The 19,076-nt window shown below is 43.8% G+C and overlaps 1 protein-coding gene across 7 annotated transcripts in view; it reads left to right on the forward strand.

Annotated features, from left to right (window-relative positions):
• Positions 1-12,036, forward strand: part of LOC308072025 (uncharacterized protein) — a 44,673-nt gene extending 32,637 nt beyond the window's left edge. For 6 of the 7 annotated variants that reach the window (XM_080408320.1, XM_080408325.1, XM_080408326.1 and 3 more), the window contains one exon: positions 1,441-12,036. In XM_080408320.1, coding sequence (XP_080264446.1) covers positions 1,441-1,611 — 171 coding nt within the window. In that variant the 3' untranslated portion in view covers positions 1,612-12,036. The remainder of the gene's footprint in view (positions 1-1,440) is intronic. The other variant, XM_080408321.1, reaches the window with a different exon arrangement.
• The last annotated feature ends 7,040 nt before the right edge of the window (positions 12,037-19,076 follow it).

Genomic DNA, 19,076 nt, shown 5'->3' on the forward strand with positions numbered 1-19,076 from the left:
GCCTGTGCCCTAGTGCAGACACGGTCCTGGCCGCCGTAGGCAGGCTCAGTGCGGTCGGTGGCGCTGAGTTAGTGTTTGCAGTGGTTAGGAAACATTGCTGCTGGGAACAGGGCTGCGTGTGTAACTGCCCGAGTAAAGCAACGCTGGCCTTTTTATACTTGTTTCTGACTTCTGGACTGGGGAGGTCTTCTGCATTCCTGCACCTCTCTAAGGCACCTTAGGCACCTTACCCCGACTCTCTGCTGCTCGTTTTTCCTTTCGGAGAAATGGAGAGAACAATATTTACCATCCTGGTAGAGCACTTCCTCATCTGTTTCGTGAGACGTGCTACTTAAAAGGTGATTGTTAGGTTTTGTCCAGCTATAAAAAGTCCTCAGCTTCACAGCAGGGCACAGTATGTTATCAGCCATAAAAAACCCCTTACACTGATCTTCAGCATTTAGGGATAGACCTTTGTTCAGCTTAGTTACTCATACTCTTTGGAGTGGCGCGGCCTGCATTTGGTTTCTTTTTTGCTACTCTCTGTGTATGTATTGTGTACATATGGTTGGCTTTTGCTTCTGTTAGGGCCAAAGATCATTTGGTTTAGCTTAACGTACAGATGTCAGTTGGCATCAGATGAGTGACTTGGCCTTTGATCTGCTGTTCAGCACATTTCCTCTGAAATATAAGGGAAATTAGTTTGCCAACAAATAAGAAACAACTGAACCAAAAAGGACAAAAAGAAGGACTATGACCCCAAGAAATAATCTGCCTTTCCTTCAGCATACACTCTATGGTTGTTTTATGCTGACAGCCAAAGCCTGCCCATTCGTTGCAGATAGCCTTTTCCTTTACCATAATAACACATTTCCTTCTATGTAGCATCTGAAGAAGAAACTACATTCATTTTTTGTCCATAGGGCAGCTGGAAGCTTTGTCTCCAGCCTGGACAGCACAGTGCAAGGGTGGCAGTGGTTACAGTGGAGTGCCCAAGTTCATGGTAGATGGCATGGCAGAACCAAGAGGCAGGTTCCTATTTAAAGCATTTCCACTGCAATATCTAGCTACGCATGTCAGGGAGGTGTAGACAGACAAAAAGCCATCACAGATAATAATCGTTCAAAGTCAAGATAATAGCAGGAGCAGCAAAGTCAAGCCCCAAATAGTTCCCCGTGGCCTAATACCTCTTATTTTGAAAAGCAGTGTCTGGAAATGACAGCGGAGTGTACAAAGCATGGGGAGCTCCTGGTGCTGGGCTGGATGATCCTGGAGCCTCAGCTCTCTGGGTACAGTCTCAGCAAGCCGCAGTACCGCTGGGACAGTGTTTACAACAACGATGACTGAGTTTAGGGTGTTTCAGAAAGGATTCAGTATATTCTGCCAGCTTGGGCTGATGTTCCTGATGGATGCCGACGATTCAGTTGAGAACAGAATAATTAACCATTCTTTCACTTACAGATAACTGAAACAATTGGAGCTGGGCAGGCTTCCCATAAGGCTCTTCAGGAATCCGAGCTGAGCAGCAGGGTGGTTTGGCCAGGGGCTAATCTACCCACTAAGGTGGAGATCAACTTGAAGGCAGCAAGTTCCTTGGAAGATAGAAGAGAAGAAACGGAACAGAGAGCCTAGAAGGCTTAAGGTTAGCTCGAGGAGCCCCCAGCAGGGTGACCCTGAACAAAAGCCGAGGGAGGGTTTTTGGACACAGTGCTTTCAAGCAAAAGACACTTGAAATTGTGAACAAAACTCCTCACTTCTTGTTTGGCCTTTGTTTTAAAAGGTCAAGGACAAAGGGCTTTGTGCCTTCAGTGCTAATCAAGAGCAATGATGTGAGGAATTCCCCGACTCCACCAGCATTCCACCCAATGGAAGCAGCCCAAAATAACTCTCGCCCCAAACTGATCCAGGCTGTGTAACTGATACAAGCTGAAAATAATAATGGTCTATATATTTCTTTAAGGAAAAGTTCTTCTTAAAGACTTTGTTGATAAATACATGCAGGAGTTGAAGGCAGCAAAGAGCTGGATAGGCTATTATTCTCCAATCAATTCAACTTTTAAGCCTTACTTAAAGAATGCTAATTTTAAATGAGATATTCCTCTGATCATTTCTACAATTGAGGGGATGTAAATTCACATTCGTAATGAATGCCTTTTTTTAAAATATTTGATTGCAGTAATCCAAATGATCCTATTTAATATCAAGGACAGAGCTGGTATCTATTTTTTGATAACTGCTTTGCATAGCATACTCCATAAAGTTAAGATTTTTGGAGAACGGTTTTAGAAGACACAACTTTTTGGTAGGACAGTCCTGGTGGCTGGAACAGGCTCCTCCTGCAGACAGAGCACTGGAAGGCCACAGATTTAGAAGTCACAAATTCCAGGTTCTTTGTGTTTTGTCCTAATAATATTTTACTGCATTGTTCTAACCTCAAGCATCACCTGTTCGGACTTCAAAGAATAAGATGTGCTTATCTTACCTGTCTTCTCTTTTTAGCTTTCACCTTATGCTGTCGTCAGAGCTAGCAAGTCTTATTCTGGTTCCCAGTCTTCCTGTCCAGTTGTACCTTCTTCAGCCTGAAAACAACCTCCTGTGCAAGTTGATTGGCTTCCCATCCTCAAGGTGATGAGTTTAAAACCCCACAGTCTTTGGAAAACTAAGATAAAACTTAAGCTCTCAGGAATGGACATGTGAAAATCCTGGGAAAAGAATTTTGGAGAGCTTTTGACCAATGAAATTTAGCATAATAAAAATCCTTAGAACAGTTTAGCTTTCGCATGGTAATTACATGCACTGAGAGTCAATGAGGATGTGCAATAAATGCTATTAGCTTCTATGTGTGATATGAATAATCATCTTTATCAACATTACAGAATGGGGAAGAAGACAAAAAGCAGATATTGTAGATATGTTGGTGATAATGGACTGTTCATAATGGGAACGTTTTTATGTGTTCCATGTAGTAATATGTAAATATTTCAGTTGAGCAGATTTTTAGGTCATATATAGTTTTATTAAGATCTATAAAAAGATCAAGAATCATATTTGCAGAAAAGCAGCAGAGTTGAGTGTAGTGCAGATGAGAGGCAACACTGGTCCCTGTGACATCTTCAAGCGTCTTGAGCCTGAAAGTTACAGCTAGCCAGGTGCCACATGGAATCACAGGGCAACTGTATACTCCCTATCGACTACAGTGCTTTATTATTAATTATTATTATTCAGACACTATGCTGCCTGCAGTTTGTAGATACTGAAAGAATTTTAAGAGGGACATAGTCAGAATTTCTCAGCATAAGACCAGGAGCCAAACATTTCACCTCTAACAGAGACTTGCTACAAAATATCCACTCTACCTTCATTCTCTCTGTAAACGAGGGCTAGGATTTGTGTCTCATGGGATATTGTGAGATTAATTTTTTTCTGGTACGCATAAACTGTTTTGAAGGTGGAAAGATCCAAGTTTTATTTCACAACAGCCTTGCAGTTACAGTACAAATGGAGCAGACCCCGTCTCCCTTCAGAAAGGGACAAACAGCTTGGAACTCGGCAAGTACTCTAGCCAGCTAGAACAAATACAATTTTGCAGTCCATTGATTTCCATTTACAATGCCAAGTTTTATTTGATTTATTTTTTTTAATATCTATGTGCCACAACACTAACTTCCTTTTTTTTTTTTTTGCTGTTTTTTAAATGAAGTGTCACTGGCATGTGATTAGCCTAGAGATATTTTGGATAAGTTAAGACAAAGGATCAGCAGGCAAACAAACCAGAGCCATTTAGGACAGTGTTGATGATGCAGCCCAAAATTGTTTCCTCCTTATGTGAGAGAGTTTAGGACTTCTGAGCATAGCTGCATGGACTATCTAGGAGGACCTTACACATACGTAGTTAGAGCCAGAGTTAAACATCTGCATCCTAGGTGGTGTTTAATGACTTTTATTAAAGAATGGCAGCAGATGTATGAATGCTATTTGGGAAAAATTCTGTCCTCCGGTGTGACTCTCCCTGTACTCCCTTAGCACTACGTGATTCCTAGCAGAGTACTGCAAGGCATTCAGCCAGAATCTTCCTAGTGTTGAAAGGCTGATGCTGGGAGTGGGTCCAAGCGTGGGGTCCTCTCCACAGAGTCTGATTTCGGGCTGTTTCACCAACTGGACATGCACCCTTCCACCTTTCCTTTACCTGGTGTACGGGTCACTGACTGTGACCATGATTAAATAGTGCCTGCTGTTACTGAATGAGCAGAGGAGTCTCAGGCAGAGTGGTACAGGTGCCATCGTCTTTCTTGCCTAATGAAAGTGGGCTATCACTGCAGCCCACTGGCTGGGGAGGGAAGAGAGAGAAGGAGGGAGTAGCCACTATCAAGAGGAGCCATGCATTGATACCCTCTAAACTGCTGGAAGAAGAAAAGTTGTTGCTGATAATAGAAAGTACGCACGATACCTTGGGCTTGCGAAGAGAATCGGTGATTAAATATGGGGAAACGGGCATTGTCATTGCTCCCACCCACGGGTGCTTATGGGTAAATGGAAGATCGGCCTGTCAGGCTGTCAGCTTCTATGAGCCCTAACTTCCCCATGAAAGGGAGATGGCCATCTTCCCAACAATGGCCCCAGCTCGTTCGGTTACAGCCAGTCAAGTCCAATGACATCAAATATTAATCTGGCACAGAACTTGGGCTGTCCAAGTACATTTTATAACCAACAGCATATCAAAGCTTTTGGACCGGATGACAATCGCTCCTTTGTTGTTACATCAGTCAGTCACTTTAACCCAGATTCTCAGTCAATTCAAAGGAAAGAAAATGGTGCTTCAGAGAACTGACTACTGCAAAAGTACTTTAAAAAAAAATTAACAGAAGGAAGGCAGGGCTGAAACTTATTACAAAAGATCCCACCATAAAATCAGGAAAACGTACAAGGAGCCTTAGATGACCTCACAGCAAGAGGCTGTATTGCTGTTCTGTGTACGGTTTCTCTGCAGGGGCGGATCTCAGATCATCCTGAATCTAGTCTTTGGGCTTGCAGTTAGTTAGAGGCTTGGGCCTGATCTGTTTGCCTAAGAGCGTTTATACTCCTTTTATAACAGAATTTCTGTCTGCATAACAGAAATTTCTAGCGCTATGAAAGCAGACAAACTTCAGAAATCAGTTTTCCCAGGTGGAGTGTGCAAAGGCAGATCCAAGGCACCGGTTTCTTCCAGTTGTTGTCTGACCACAGCCGCCTGTAATCTGGCTGGCAGATGCCAGCTTGACTCTGTGTCAAGCAGCTCCTGTCTATGTTTTCTCTAGCATCCAGCACTGGCATGACACTTTGGTCCACCTCTGGGTTTGCCTGCTGAATGTGCGAGGAAAAAACTGTTAAGACTGTTAGCAGAGGGCTGAGCATACAAGCATAGCACATTAACAAAACCACTCCAATTAGCTGGAGGGGGGAGACAAAAATGACAAGAATTTTGCTTCTCTCTGCACAAAACTAGAGCCAGTGAGAAAAAATTATCATTTGACCCTAAATTATTCAAAGGAAGCAAAGAAATAAAATATAGTCTAAAGAAGAATTCTTCCTAATAACTAACTAAAAGTCAAAGCACATTAACATGTGAGGACTGGAAGATCTGGAGAAAGAGCTGGAAGGAAACTGCATGCCTGTAGTCTTGGAGGAAAATGTAGGAACTTAATTTAGTGATATTCATGCCTCAAGAAAGAGAAAGTTTCTACATTGTGTTGGCACCAATCCCGACCTTATCGTGTGCAGAATAGATGGCTCAAGGAACAGGTGAGGAATAAAAAGAGGCAGTTTAAATGTTCAGAGGGATTCTGCCATTGAGGTTTTTTTCAGAAGGTGTTTCTGAGTGGGCTGGAGTGGGAGAAAGGGTTGGAAGGCCAGCGTGACTGCTCTCATCTGCAGTCACCTATTAAATGATGCTTAGAGGCATAAGCTACCCCAGCTATGGAAAATCACGTACTTCAGGGTATTTTCTTTAAGAGGTCAGAATGAGTGCTTTCAGGTGTCTTCCAAGTCCTTGGAAACCTGGTAAGAACCTTTGATATTTCCAAAGTTGTGTACAAGTATCTGAGTTTAATCTGTTTATTTTTAAGAACAAAAAGTCAGCAAATAAAGAAAAAATAGACCCAAGCATGTTGCTTAAGGATATGTCAGAAAACTCATGATTTCATGTGAAAAGCTACTTCTGTGGCAATGGAGTGCAAAATTCAAATGCACTGCTAAAGCTTAAAAGTAATCACTGTCTGGAAGGCTTGATAATCTTGTGTCTGTTCTAGCAAATGTTTGAACACCCATGTGCGTGTACACACATGCATGGGCCATCATAGCTGCTAGTTCCCCTTGGGGCAGCTTCAGCTGTGAGGACAAAGGCAAAATAAGCGCAGGGATGGGGAGACCCAATCCTTGGTATGTGCATTACCGGAGTTTGCAGTATAGTAGTCAATGCAGCAGTTATTCTGCAAATGGAGAGCTCTGGTCTAGTGCTGTCAGTCTCACACCCACTGTTCGGGAACACCTACATTCCCTTTAAAAATAAAATTGTAAGAGCTCTGAATACAAATGTGTGAAAGTTTTACTATTTAAAGGGATCTTCTGGAGAAACTATGTCAAATGTGTAGCTCTTTCTAAAATGCCAGTGGCACCCAGGATTACTTGTTCTGGAACCGCTGCTTTCTGCAGCCAGCCAGTAGATGGATGAAGCTCACATCCCGTGTGGAGCTACCCCTTCTCCCAACCACCCGCCTCCTGCCATGCTCCACTTCGCTACTGCTTAGGCAAAAGCATTTCCCAAAGTTGGAAAAGGACTGGAAATCGCATGGGTTTCCAGCTGGCAGCCTTAGCAGTTGTCCTGAGTCATCAAAGCCAGTGGCCCGGGATGAGCGGTGGGAGGTGCGGGAGGCATGCAAGCTGCCTCCGAGTGATGCTCCAGAAAGGGAGAGGCAGCCGGAGGGAGCGTGCTGTTGGCAAATACCACCCACACGGGCAGCACAGCTTTCTGAAGCTCTTCTACCTTCAGACAGGTTGCGGCACATGGCACATTGTGAGGGTTGTGGAGGTGCAGGGGGAGCAGAGGGAGGTCAGGATGATGGAGGATTCCAGCACAGGCACTATGCCAGGTCGGTAGTGCCCCATTCAGAGGTTCAGGCGCTCCTTCACCCATCCGTCTGCTCTATATACGTTGGCCAGTTTTAGTGGGCATTTGCACAGTTCTCAGCTTCCTGAAGAAGTGAGATGCCTTCCACTTAGGCATTACTGTTATTTAAGATGGAAAGCAGGGCATTTGCACAGGAATGGAGGCATCAACATCTGATATCCCCTTTGCCAGGTAAGCCAATAGCATGAATGGGATGTTCACCCAGTTGCAAGGCATTCAATATTTCTGCTCTGACCTACACCAGCTCTGAGCTATTGTCAGAAGAACCATTAGCTGCTTACATCAAGACATTAAGCCAAATCCTGGCTCCAGTGAGGTCAGTCATAAAACTCAAAATTGTTTTCAGTGGCAATAGAAATTAGTCTCCTAGACAGTGGTCAGGAGGGAGGAGTCAGATGGCGGTTTGCTATTGCCTAACGGTGCAAATTTAAGTTCAATTCACTCAAGTTTCAGGACATACTGGAATTCTGTGTGTGAGCGTGTGTACAGAACAGAGGCATGGTAGTTACGGCACTAGGAGACCAAGTATTGGTAGCTACTGGAAGTGCTTTCCAAACTTTCCTGCAAATACAGATGACTGTTTTAGGAACTGAGGGATATGGGCATCCTGGCTCCCAGTTATGTATGGCTAACAGTGTCTCATCTATGTCATATTGCTTAGTGCTGATATTCTATTCATTTAATTACTCAACCAGACAAGTATTAAATGGTGTTTCAGAATTCTTTATTACAATATATGCTTTCCAGTAATTAGCTCACTCATTCTTTGATAGCAGTGGGGGGAAAAACCCTCCCCCCAGGTATTTCCTGCCTGTAAGAGTACACACCTCTTAGAAATGGATTTTGTTCTACAGCTTTTGTTGTTTCCAGTTGCATTTGGATTGGTCCCAAGAAGATGTGCAAATGTCTGTGAGTGCTCTTCAACGTACATTTACATTTTCCCTTGCCTTGAAGGAAATACACGCCGACAATATGTTTTTTATTTCCTATTTGCTTTTTATTTCTCTGTAATTTCCTATTGTGACCACTTTTTAAATGCATTCTTTTCAGACTCTCCATTCTGCACACATATGAAATAAGTTACACTTTCTTCTACCCTGGACCTAAATTTTACATTCATCATTAATCTGGACCATTTCCTCTTAGATTGCATAAGAAAATCTACAACTCGGAGTCGTGTCTGCTCTCCTGTGGTAATTCAAGTCTTAGATTTATTATAATTGCTAACAGTAAATACTGTATCCATTTTTAGAGAATGATCCAATCTGCTTGTGTTTCCTGATCTTTCTTCTCATTCCTTTGTTATGATATGCTTTTTGCCTCCTAATTGTTTCCATATGAAATGGCCTCAGTCAAAGCGGTTGCAATGAATAATGTCCATTTCAAAATGTCAGCGTTTTGGTCACAGCAGATAACCACGAGCTGGTTACTCCCTGTGCACAGTAGCACTCCTTAAGGACAAGTAATGCGTTTTGCAGTCTTCTTAAGTGAAAACCAGTAAAGATCAAACATAAGGCAGGTTATTAAACGTGAATTCTGCCCTTTCGGCCAATAATCTTGATACCATTTCTGCTTTCTGCACACCCATAACATTTTGCTTTCCTTTTAGTATAGCTGAATAGTATTAGGAACTAACTTAGCTTCTCTCCCATGGACTGTGTTTAAAATGTCTTTTGTCAAAATAACTTGAGTGGGGCGGGATGTCCCTTATACGCTTTCAGTACTGAGACTGCTTTATTGAAGTATAAATCAGGGCCCCTTTACCAAGGCAGAAAGCTCTGCTGGTTCTGCTGCATTTCCACAGCTCGGTACAGGGCTGGATACACTTAACTGAGAGGTGTGAAGGAGCATCCTGGAAGAGATGGAAGCTAAATATATTCTGCTACAAGATTTCTTCCATTCCTCTCTCCACCCCCAGATCCCAGAGACAACAATGGCTTATGCAGGGTTTTACATATGCAGCTAATGGTGGAGGGAGGAGAATTCCCACAGATAAAGAGCTTTAAGTCCAGTACCAGCACAGCACACAGCCTGAAATGGTGCTGGAGCTGGTTTTGAGGGAAAGCATGCCAAAGAGAGGTCCTGCACAATTATTTTTAGGAAAGGATCCCTGGCTATAAGGAGATCCTTCCCTACAGTTTTGATATAAGCACCTGGACAAGGTGGTGAGGGGATCGGACTTCATGTAGACCCCCTGCGCTTAGTGTTTCCTTTTGCTTAGTCCTAAGGTCTTCCTGGTTTGGGAAGTTTATTTTGTTTCAAACCACCCTTTGACACCCAGCTATCTGTGTGCATAGTCCTCCTGGGGCCAGGTACCTGATGACACGCTTTCCATCCCTTACGAGAGCATCATCTTGTTCATGTTTAAGGAGCCCAACTCCATAAAAGCACAAAAGAGCGAACGAGTTTCCTCTCATTTGCCCCTGATTTTATGCTTATATAATTCCACTAATTTCATTTGCATGGGAACAGAAACAGATCCCTAGTCTCTTGGTAGAAATGATTTTACAGGGCTGTTATCCAAACCAGAAGGCCAAGCAGGAATCTACTTCACATGCATAAACCACCGCAACAGAAGCGACATGCATAGTGGTTGTTTTATTCCCACTCTACATTTTTTTGCACATTTACATACACTGTATATAGTGGAATGGGGGCAAAGGAGAACAGCAGCTGAGCAGCCCTCCCTCTACTACACGTGAAAGGTATCTAGCTGAATGGTTTTGTCTCCAGGTACACAAAAGGAAATTAAACCATGAGAAGGGATACCTCAGAGCTGTTAACTCCGAGGGGAAGAAATTACTATCAGTTTGACAGGTTTGTAAGTGAATTACTTATTTATGTAGCTCAATAGATTTAATATTTTCACAGATGAAAGACAGAAATTAAACATGCTTTGCAAACACATGTGTTGCCTTCTCCGTTTACTTGAGAATGGGTCAAGTTAAAATTGCTGCTGGTATGGCCACAGATAATCAACGTGGGAGAGCTGAAATGATGAACAAATGAAAGCAAACCAAATTGCTTTTAAAAGTTTCAAATGAGTATGCTGCTGGAAGTGCTATAAAAGATAACACAAAAGAGCCAGCTAAAAACCATGGCTCACGCTCAATTTTTTGCAAGCAATCATAAATCTTCACTTCAGCGGCTTTGTGCTCATCTGGGGGCACTGGACAAGCGAAAAAAGTTGACCTCATCATCATGTGAAGTTTCCTATTCCTGTCCTAAGTTGTCATTGGTAAAAGCAGGCAGCAAGAATTCCAGTTGTAAACAGTCATGTACTGCCAATGTTTCAGCAAGGGTAACCCACATTTTTTCCTCTCTGCAACTGTAACAGCTTGTGCATAAGGTGCTTAGTGGCTGCAGCGGAGAAGGCTGTAGACCAGCCCTCGCTTCATTTGCTTCTCTGGTGAAACATAAATGCCCTTGCTTAGCTATAACTACAGAGGGAGATGCTGTAATTTGGCAAATGGACTTTGAGAGTCATAGGGTCTTGTTTCTGTGCAACGACTCACAGAAATAGGAGCAAGGAGCCCTTATCCTCTCTTGCACCCACTCCAACTGCACAGCATGAAGACATGTCTGCAGGTCTTGCACCCTCCTGACTTGTTCCCAGAGCTCATGGCCCTTGTCCAGATGATCTTCCTGGGAGGGAGGCAGGATGCTTGCTTTTTGGGTGGTTGACCAAGGACCATATGGGTGGCATTGCAGCCCTTCCAGTGAGCAGATATTCCTGAAGCATGAGGTGAAATTCAGCTCACCCCAGCTGCTATGGGTTTGATACTGGTGCGGAGCCGAAGGACCTGATGCAGCAGGACAATGAGCTCCCTTCCAACACATCTGCCAAAGGCAGCAGGCATGTGCTTCAGCACGCAGCTCCCACTCTTACTTGCGGGATGGCTCCCTCAAATTTAGTTTTAAAAATGCAGGTATTAGTGACTAGGTATCTCACTACTAGCCTAACAGTTTTCCTTGGTGCAATTAAAAATGTGTCCAGAATGTATAATAGGAGTCAAATGAATTTTTAAAGCATTGTGCAGACAATGTACATCAGGTTGAAAAATATATTTGACATCTGCTATCCTATGACTGCAACAGCCAAAGAGAAAAAGCTCTCATTAAAGGAAATTAGAAAAAAAAGTTTTGGAGCAAATTTCAAGGATAGTAATCTCCCTTTGAAATGTGTCTGTGCCACCATCATCTTTGAGATCCTTGAAAATGTTTGTGCTTTTTTCCTGCTTTATTATCCTTAAAAGTATCCCACACCTCCCACTCCCCACCCACCCCACCCCTGGTCTTGTCAATATTGTCATTTAAGCAACCAAGGATCTCTTCTAAACAATTAGAAAAAAATGTGCTTGTACACCTGTGCAAATACCTATTTCCAAAAATAACTAAAACTGCTGTGATTTCAGGGACACAAATGATGCATTTTGAAATAGGACTAAATGTTTATTTACATGAGAGAGAACGCTAGCTCTAGTCTATTAAGAAAATAATGGGCATTAAACCTTATACAGCATACAATCTACTGAATAAAAGTAGATTATATTTTAAAGAGATCTGTGGCTTAGTGATCTACAGTTTTAAAGCAAAATAACTCACTTAGATTAGCAGAAGAGTAACTATTTCGGTAACAATTTATTTCTTTTGATTTTAAAACTCTTTTAGGAATTGCTTTAAACGTAATGAAAGATAATGAGAGGGGACGATAAATTAAAGCAAGAGTGAAGATGGAGGATTGTTGTGCCCTATAGAAAAGTGTCAGTCTAAAGGCGGATTGTCAGCTCCTTTACTCAGTCTTCTCTGTGTTGCTCAGTCGATGTAGTGAGGCTTTCATATGGTCTTACCCAGCCAGTGGTGGATCTCCTCCAAGGCAGAGGATGTCCGCAAAGGTAAGAAAGCTGCCCGGTGCCCTCGCCTACCTCCATCGCTCAGCGAAGGAGATGGTGTGAGCAGTTAATGGCAAAGAGATGCGGCCTGAGCAGAACAGAGCTGTGATACTTGACTGCTCAAGCAGCTAGCACGAACTTGAGCAGCCCAAAGGTCACGACTATTTATGCAGATAAAAGGTCAATGGCAAGCTGGCATGTGGCTGCAGGCTATCTTGGTACGCACTTCACCCGGAGCACTGATACAGGCTTCTGATTCACAGTTTGTCTTTCTGCATGAACTTTCAGGCCAAGCTTTGGCTGGGAAAAAAAATCTCTGCCATGGGAGTTGACACAGTTAGGAGCCAGATGCAATTTTTGTGGCTCAGGCTCATTTGTAGCTAAATCAAACCTTTGAATCATTATTTATAAAAGACAGCCAAATTCTGAACTGTTTGCTCAGTATTTAGTCAGCCCTTATGTGGATAAACTCCTCTGAAAGCATGCCTGAGTACAGATAGAGGAAAAACTGAACAAGATGCTCGGGATGTGACCTGCTGAAAGAAAGCCTGTGAAATGCCTACAGCTTCACCAGAGGCGGGGTTCTTCAACTGTCAGTATGTAGACAAAAATCACTTTAAATGTGCAGGACCTTACAGCACAAGACTAAATGACATGGTTTGAATTTCCAGAGCAGTTTCAGTTTAGGTGAAACAGTGTCTATTTGGGTGAAAAAGGGAAGTAGATATACTATGTTTAGTCTATTCAGGTTCTATACATTTGAAATTTTATAGTCAGTAAATGCTTCATCCTTTGCTGTCATTAGAAAATTAAAACATACTTTAACCTTCAGTTCCAGCAGCTGTCTGTCTACCTGCACTGATTTTGAACAAAATCTTTTAGCCTTCTGTTGCAAATCAGTCCTGTATGCCCTGGTTCCCAATAGGAAGTGTGCAAAATATTTTTGACATTTCATTCCCCCCAAAAAAGGTAATGGGAAAGCATCATTACATTGATTTATTTTTCATCATAGAGGTATTTGGCACTATGCCCTGATTTAGGTTGCAGCAGTAACTCTATTATAAGCACTGCTTTGCCTCCTCCGGTAATTTTTTAATAGGAGTTAGCTATTATTCTGTTATTTTTGTTTGCTGATACAGAAAAAATATGTTAGGATGAAAACCCACCATGCAGAAAGCAACCAAAACTGTCTTCAGACCTGGAAAAGCATATTTTTCTTCTAGCCATCTCTTCCCATCAAAATGGAAAACTGCCAAGTTCTTCCTTGACCACCGTCTTCCCAGATCTCCACATGAGGGAAAGTTTAAACAGTTGCTCGGATGCATTTTGTCAAGTTTATTAATTCCATTATACTCCTCCTTCACTTCATATTTTGTGGGCTTGGCTTCAGGCAAACTGAAACCACTCTATAGCCATGGCAAAGTCTGGTTGGTGAATAAGCATATTTTATATGTGTTTTCCCACTGAAAATGGCAAAATCCTAGCCACTGCACATTTGCAAGTACTTTCTTGCTCGTATTTATCAAACTGAAGAGAGTCTCCATTCAAGACTGAGGTTTATTACCATGTCCACAGACATGCAGGATGCAATTCGAACGGCTTGTGACTCATGCAGTGCAGCTGTAAGTGCCGTGGCGATAATAATTGTGTGGCAGTTCTCATGGGCGAAGGCTTCTGGTCCATGTGTGGAAGTGCAGGTGACTCTTGAAGACCTTCTCTTTCTCTTATAGCTCATCAAAGGAAAGAAAAAGAAGCCTTTGCAGAATCTGATGTCATTGGAATACATTCTGCAATTTCCTGGACTTTATGCTGCTTCTTGTAAGTGTTCTGTTATTATTGCTAGTCCCTAAAAAACAGGACTGTACTTTACTATAGATGATGGCTGTGGGATTTCTGTTATCTTGGAGCAAATATGGTTTTTATGCTTTCCTTCTTATTAAGGTATTTGAGAAAAAGAAACGCAGAAAAAGCAAGATCTTGCTCATAGTTAGTGTTGAAGGCCATCTATTCTAACACTTTAAGAACATGGTTTAGAAAGGGGATCTTCTATTGCCTCTGCCCAGGTACCTTTTTCTCATCTTTCCAGAATGATATGCTGGTGAGATGAAGACCTAGAGCTATGTTTTCCTCATTGGAGTCCAGAAAGTACTGCAGGTTTACGGACAATATGCCATCAGAAATCAGCATAAAATGGAAGCAGTTGTTTATCAATTTAAAACAACAACAACGGGGGAAAAAAAGGCAGAAGAAAAGAGTGTGAGCCCCACTGGCTTTCTACTCTTAATCCTAGTCTAGAGCCTATGATTAGATATCGCATCTTCCTCCAGCTTCTCTGTTTTATGTGAGTGCACCTATCTACTTTTGTGGGCTCTCCCGTGTCGTTTCATTTTAGTGAATGGTCCCAATGCAGTTAAAAGACTCAGCTTTAGGTCACCTGAATGAGCTTTACAACATCGAGCCTCGAGTAGGGGAGCCGTGTAATCCCCACAACAGAGCTCTACATCTGCTAACTGCGAACCTGAATGGCTTCTTGAGTGGCTCTGGCGGGTTGTGTTGAGCACCACACTGCTAGACCTGCCTTGCTATCCATATCTGAGTTACTTAAATGCTAATTTGGACATGCCCGTATCACTTCCAGCATTGACACAGCTATGTAACATAATATTCTGAAAGCATTTGCAGTCCCTTCTACCTGGGACTCAGACCATGTAGCGCTCTCGTCTGTGCACTTCCTACAGAAACCAAAGGGGTGGGAGGAATCCCCTGTCCTATTGCGTAGGGGAAGAAGTGCCATCCCAGTGAATTATGGGCACTGGATGCAGTCCAGGTGTGAGTGCTTCAGGGATGACACACAAAGGACAAGGCAAAGCTTTCAACACGCAAGCAAAAAGCGCAGCTATTCCCACAACCATGTTTATATTAGAGGCAGTGTCTTCCGACAGTCAACAAACCTCAAATTTTTTTCCTAACCACTGCTGCCATCCAGGTGAGGGAAGGGTAGCTGGATGAGCAGTCACCCCAATTCCTCCCAGTTCTCAGCATTCTGGGTTGTTTGATCAATAGATGCCCTCAGGATACCAGAAATGGGGATGTCTCATTTAGTACCTTAAAATTTTGCACAGCGAAGTTTTTCCTTGCCGAGGGTGGAATGGGCCTTCCAAGTACCTTTGAGTGGCTAAATATTGATTTACACCCTAGTTTTATCCCCATAAAGTTGGAACACCTTTCTCAGGGTGGTAGGTTCTCTGTTACAGACAAAACGGTAAAAAATTATACCCATTATGCAAAACCAGCCAAGAACTATTCTCCTTTGGTATGTAGCAGTTAGTTAAATGCTAAGTTTTAGTACTTGATGTAAGTAAAGAACTTTTTTCTTCTTACTGCAGAAACTCACTTAGAAAAATTGCAATTAATTTCTAATTAGGTTGTTCAAATTATTACTATAATCTGTACAGCAATGACATAGCAAAACTTGAGGAGGCAGCTATAGCGTTTTATAGCATTGCACAGTGCTCTATATACATCAGTCCACACGATCCATTAAAGTATTATTAAAATGATAGAATAAATTGACTTTGCACAATATTAAATATACCACGCACAGTAACTGTGAAAATTGCTGGCATATACAGCTCATCTAACATTGTAACTCAAATTACTTTTCTAATTTGTTGTCCCCATCCTGAAACTGGACTTCTATATGACTGTATTCCTGCGGGGGGGGGGGGGGGGGGGGGGGAGAAAAAGGAAAAAAAAACACAGTGCAGAAACATTGACAGATATATTAAATTACATACGAGAGAGAAATTATCACGTTAAAAAGTCTGAGTTGGTAGAGCTATACTGGGCCATTGCAACAGAGAAATTACAGTCAATTCCCATTATTGCTCTGTCAGAGGTGTCAGAGTCGCAGCCCGCAGCTGCGGCCGGTCAGTTGATGTATTTCCCTGCCTCTCATGGCACATGCAGGCTGCAGAGAGTGTCAGCTAGGCTGCTGGAAAGCAATTCTGCCTCTGTAGGCTACCGAGAGTGGATCCTGGCCTCAATATACCTGAGGAGCTGTTGTTTTACTTACCTGAGGTTGCTAACAACCTCTTTGCAAGGGGGATGAATTCCCCCCTCTCCCATCAATGTCACTGGGGCGTTTGCTTTAATGCTTAGTAATGCCGCTGTTAAGTGTTGGTGTAATTTCACTGGTAGTGTAATTGCAAGTTAACTTGGTGGCTGATCTCCTCAACAGATGGAAGCAGGGTGGGGGTGGTGATGAAACCCACAGGAAATGGGTGCTGCTGGAGGAAAACGCAGATGGAAAAAAAGGAGACACATAAGAACAGAGAAAGGGGAGAGAAAGAGATCAAGGAACCAGGGGGCTTAAGAAACATACGGCAGAGAAAGGCTGCTCTGAATGACCAGTTCTTCTACCTTTAGAGAAAACTGAACCTAACTAAAAAGAGAATTTGATAAATTACAGATACTCAATACTTTAATGGACGTATACAGAAATAAACAGTATGATGGTCGGTGGCCAGGTTCTCTGGGACCTGAAATCCTTGCATTCAAGTCCCTGCTCCTCAGCAGACCCTTAAGCCATAATTAAAGAGCCTACATTTTATTTATGCTGTGGGCCTTATGTTTCCTACAGCCTCTGTGCTCCTGAGACCGGCAGTGGCAAACTCCAGGAACAGGACTCGGACAGAACATGCAGTTCTCGGTACAGCCCTTCCATATACTTTTCATCAAATCTCTCAGGACCTGCTTCACAGAAATGTTGACATACCTAACCTCAACCGATTCCTTGAGCCTTGGCACCCGAGTAACCCACCCATGCGTGAAGCTGGGTGTCACGATGCTTTGCCTCTCTGAGCCACTGTGAAGATAAAGGACAGACGCCAAGGAAAGGGCTCAGTAAACCAGGCCCAGCACCACGCACACGTGAGCATTTCAATGCCAGGACTTAAGCTAATGTCTCCACAGGAGATGGTTTTGCTCCACACAGATGCACCAGTGCTCTGCTCTGCTCCAGATCTGGGGGTGCGACATACATGCACCCTGAGCGGTGCTATTGCCACTTTTATCCCAAATCTAGAGCAGGTGATGAAGTCAAGAACTTGTCTGCAGTGATTCACGCCTCTGGAACTGTAAAGAAGTTGGGAACGTCAGAGCAATCCCTAAAACTGATTCAAAGGGGCACAGGGAGGAGTAAAACTGCTTGAAGCCATCTTGATGCCTCATCAATCCACGTCGAGCATAGTGTGACCATAGGTGGGGATTTGCTCCTATTTCACATCTCAGAGGTATGAGGAGGTGTGCATAACAATAACCTTGGCATTTATTGCTTTCTCTGAAAAGTATTTTGTTCATCTAGGTATATATTACAGAGAGAAGAAATGTTATAAGAGTTTGAAGTGAAAATAGTTTAGATGTGCTTGATTTGTGGACTATAAATACACTTAAGCGTGTATATATATTAGGAAGCCTAAAAAAACTAGTGTATCACAAAACAGTAACTGCAGATTTCAAGGCTGAAGGCCAAATTTAAGTACACCATGTTGTTTTCTGTATTCCCTATGATCAATCACAAAGTGAGTAGAGAAGATGAGAGGCACAGGGCTTGATGAAGGGGTCTCTGATTATTGTAAGAAATCAGGCCTTGTTCTGGGTCCCCCCCCCCCCCTTTGTTCTGAAGTTTGGTAGACACGAGATTAGTTCTGAAAAGAGAGCAGGCCCTGAGAATTGCAGTCAATATTCAGAGGGAAAAACTCACAGAATTTTTGTTAAAAATTTGTTCATGCCAGTCCCCTCCCAAGCACATCCTATTTATATGGCCTATAAACCAAAAAGGCTGTGAAGACCGGAGACGAATGAAGCCTCTTCAATGTGTGAAGTGAGTGCCATTGCTCTAGTTTGTGTAATAGCAGTGATAAGTAGATAGGTATAAAACACTGTTTGTTTAAGTACTGTATAAATATCCACTAAATAATTCTTGCAATAGATATGGAAGTAGGTAATTTTTATTGTAATATGGTAATTTTCATTCAAACTTAGCTCAGAAAACGCAAGACTTGGGCCTCCAAAATTTAGTAACGTATTTATGGCCCCAAAATAAGCGTTGTGCTTTTCAGAGGTGACAGGTAAGCCTGCTTTCACTGAACTTGGCCAGCATTGTGGCTGTTTGTTGAATTATCAGTTGTTTATGCCTTTGAAAATGTATTCGCAAGTTTGAAAATTTTGCCTGGAGTGATGTGCCCAAATGCATCTTAGGGGAAACCCTGGCAAGGCTCAAGATCCTAGCGCTGGATTGCTGGCCACTGGCCTTGCCCTGGCAAGCACGGCACCAGGGTGTACGTGGTCTGTAGCAGGGGAATCTGTTCTTTTAAACAATGCTACCAGCCATAAGGCATCTCTGGCCTGCAGAGCCAGGTGGGAATTGTTCTGGACCGTTCTGGCTGCAGAGCCAGTCTCGTTTAGTAACTGTGGGTGAGGCTTTCCGGAGCACAGTGAGATAAGGCTTGAAACGTTCTGGCGAGGCGCTCCCGGGGATATGCTACTCAGGTGCACCTCGGTGAAGCCCCGGGGTGACGCACCGAGACAGGCCGCTGCCAGCGCCGGCCCGCGGCCCCAGTTCGAGGCCTGCGGCCCAGGGCCTGCTCCAGCCGGGCCTGCCTGCCTCCCTCCGCGCCCCACCGCGGCCTGTCGGGGGGAGGCCCCGCTGCCCCCGAGCCTCTGCGGCGGCGGCCCTGCCCGCCCAGCACGCCCCGCCGCAGCGCCCGCCGCCCGCAGGCCGCGCGGCCAGCCACCGCCGCAGGCAGCGGAGCAGAACGGGGCAGGGCCGGGCGGCCGGGCAGCGAGCGGAGCGCGGCGGGGCGGGCGGCGGGGCAGGTCAGCGGCGCCCCCCCGGGGCGGGCCGGGCCGGGCCGGGGCTCGCGCACTGCGGGCGGGGGGAGGGGTAACCGCTTCCCAGCCCAGACTGTGCATGTCCAAGTGACGCATTGCAGGTACGAATCCACCAATCAGCGCGCTCCTTCTGGAGTCCCTGCACTCCT

This window comes from Falco punctatus, assembly GCF_963210335.1.
Source record: "Falco punctatus genome assembly, chromosome: 12".
In the NCBI taxonomy this organism is placed as follows: Eukaryota; Metazoa; Chordata; class Aves; order Falconiformes; family Falconidae; genus Falco; species Falco punctatus.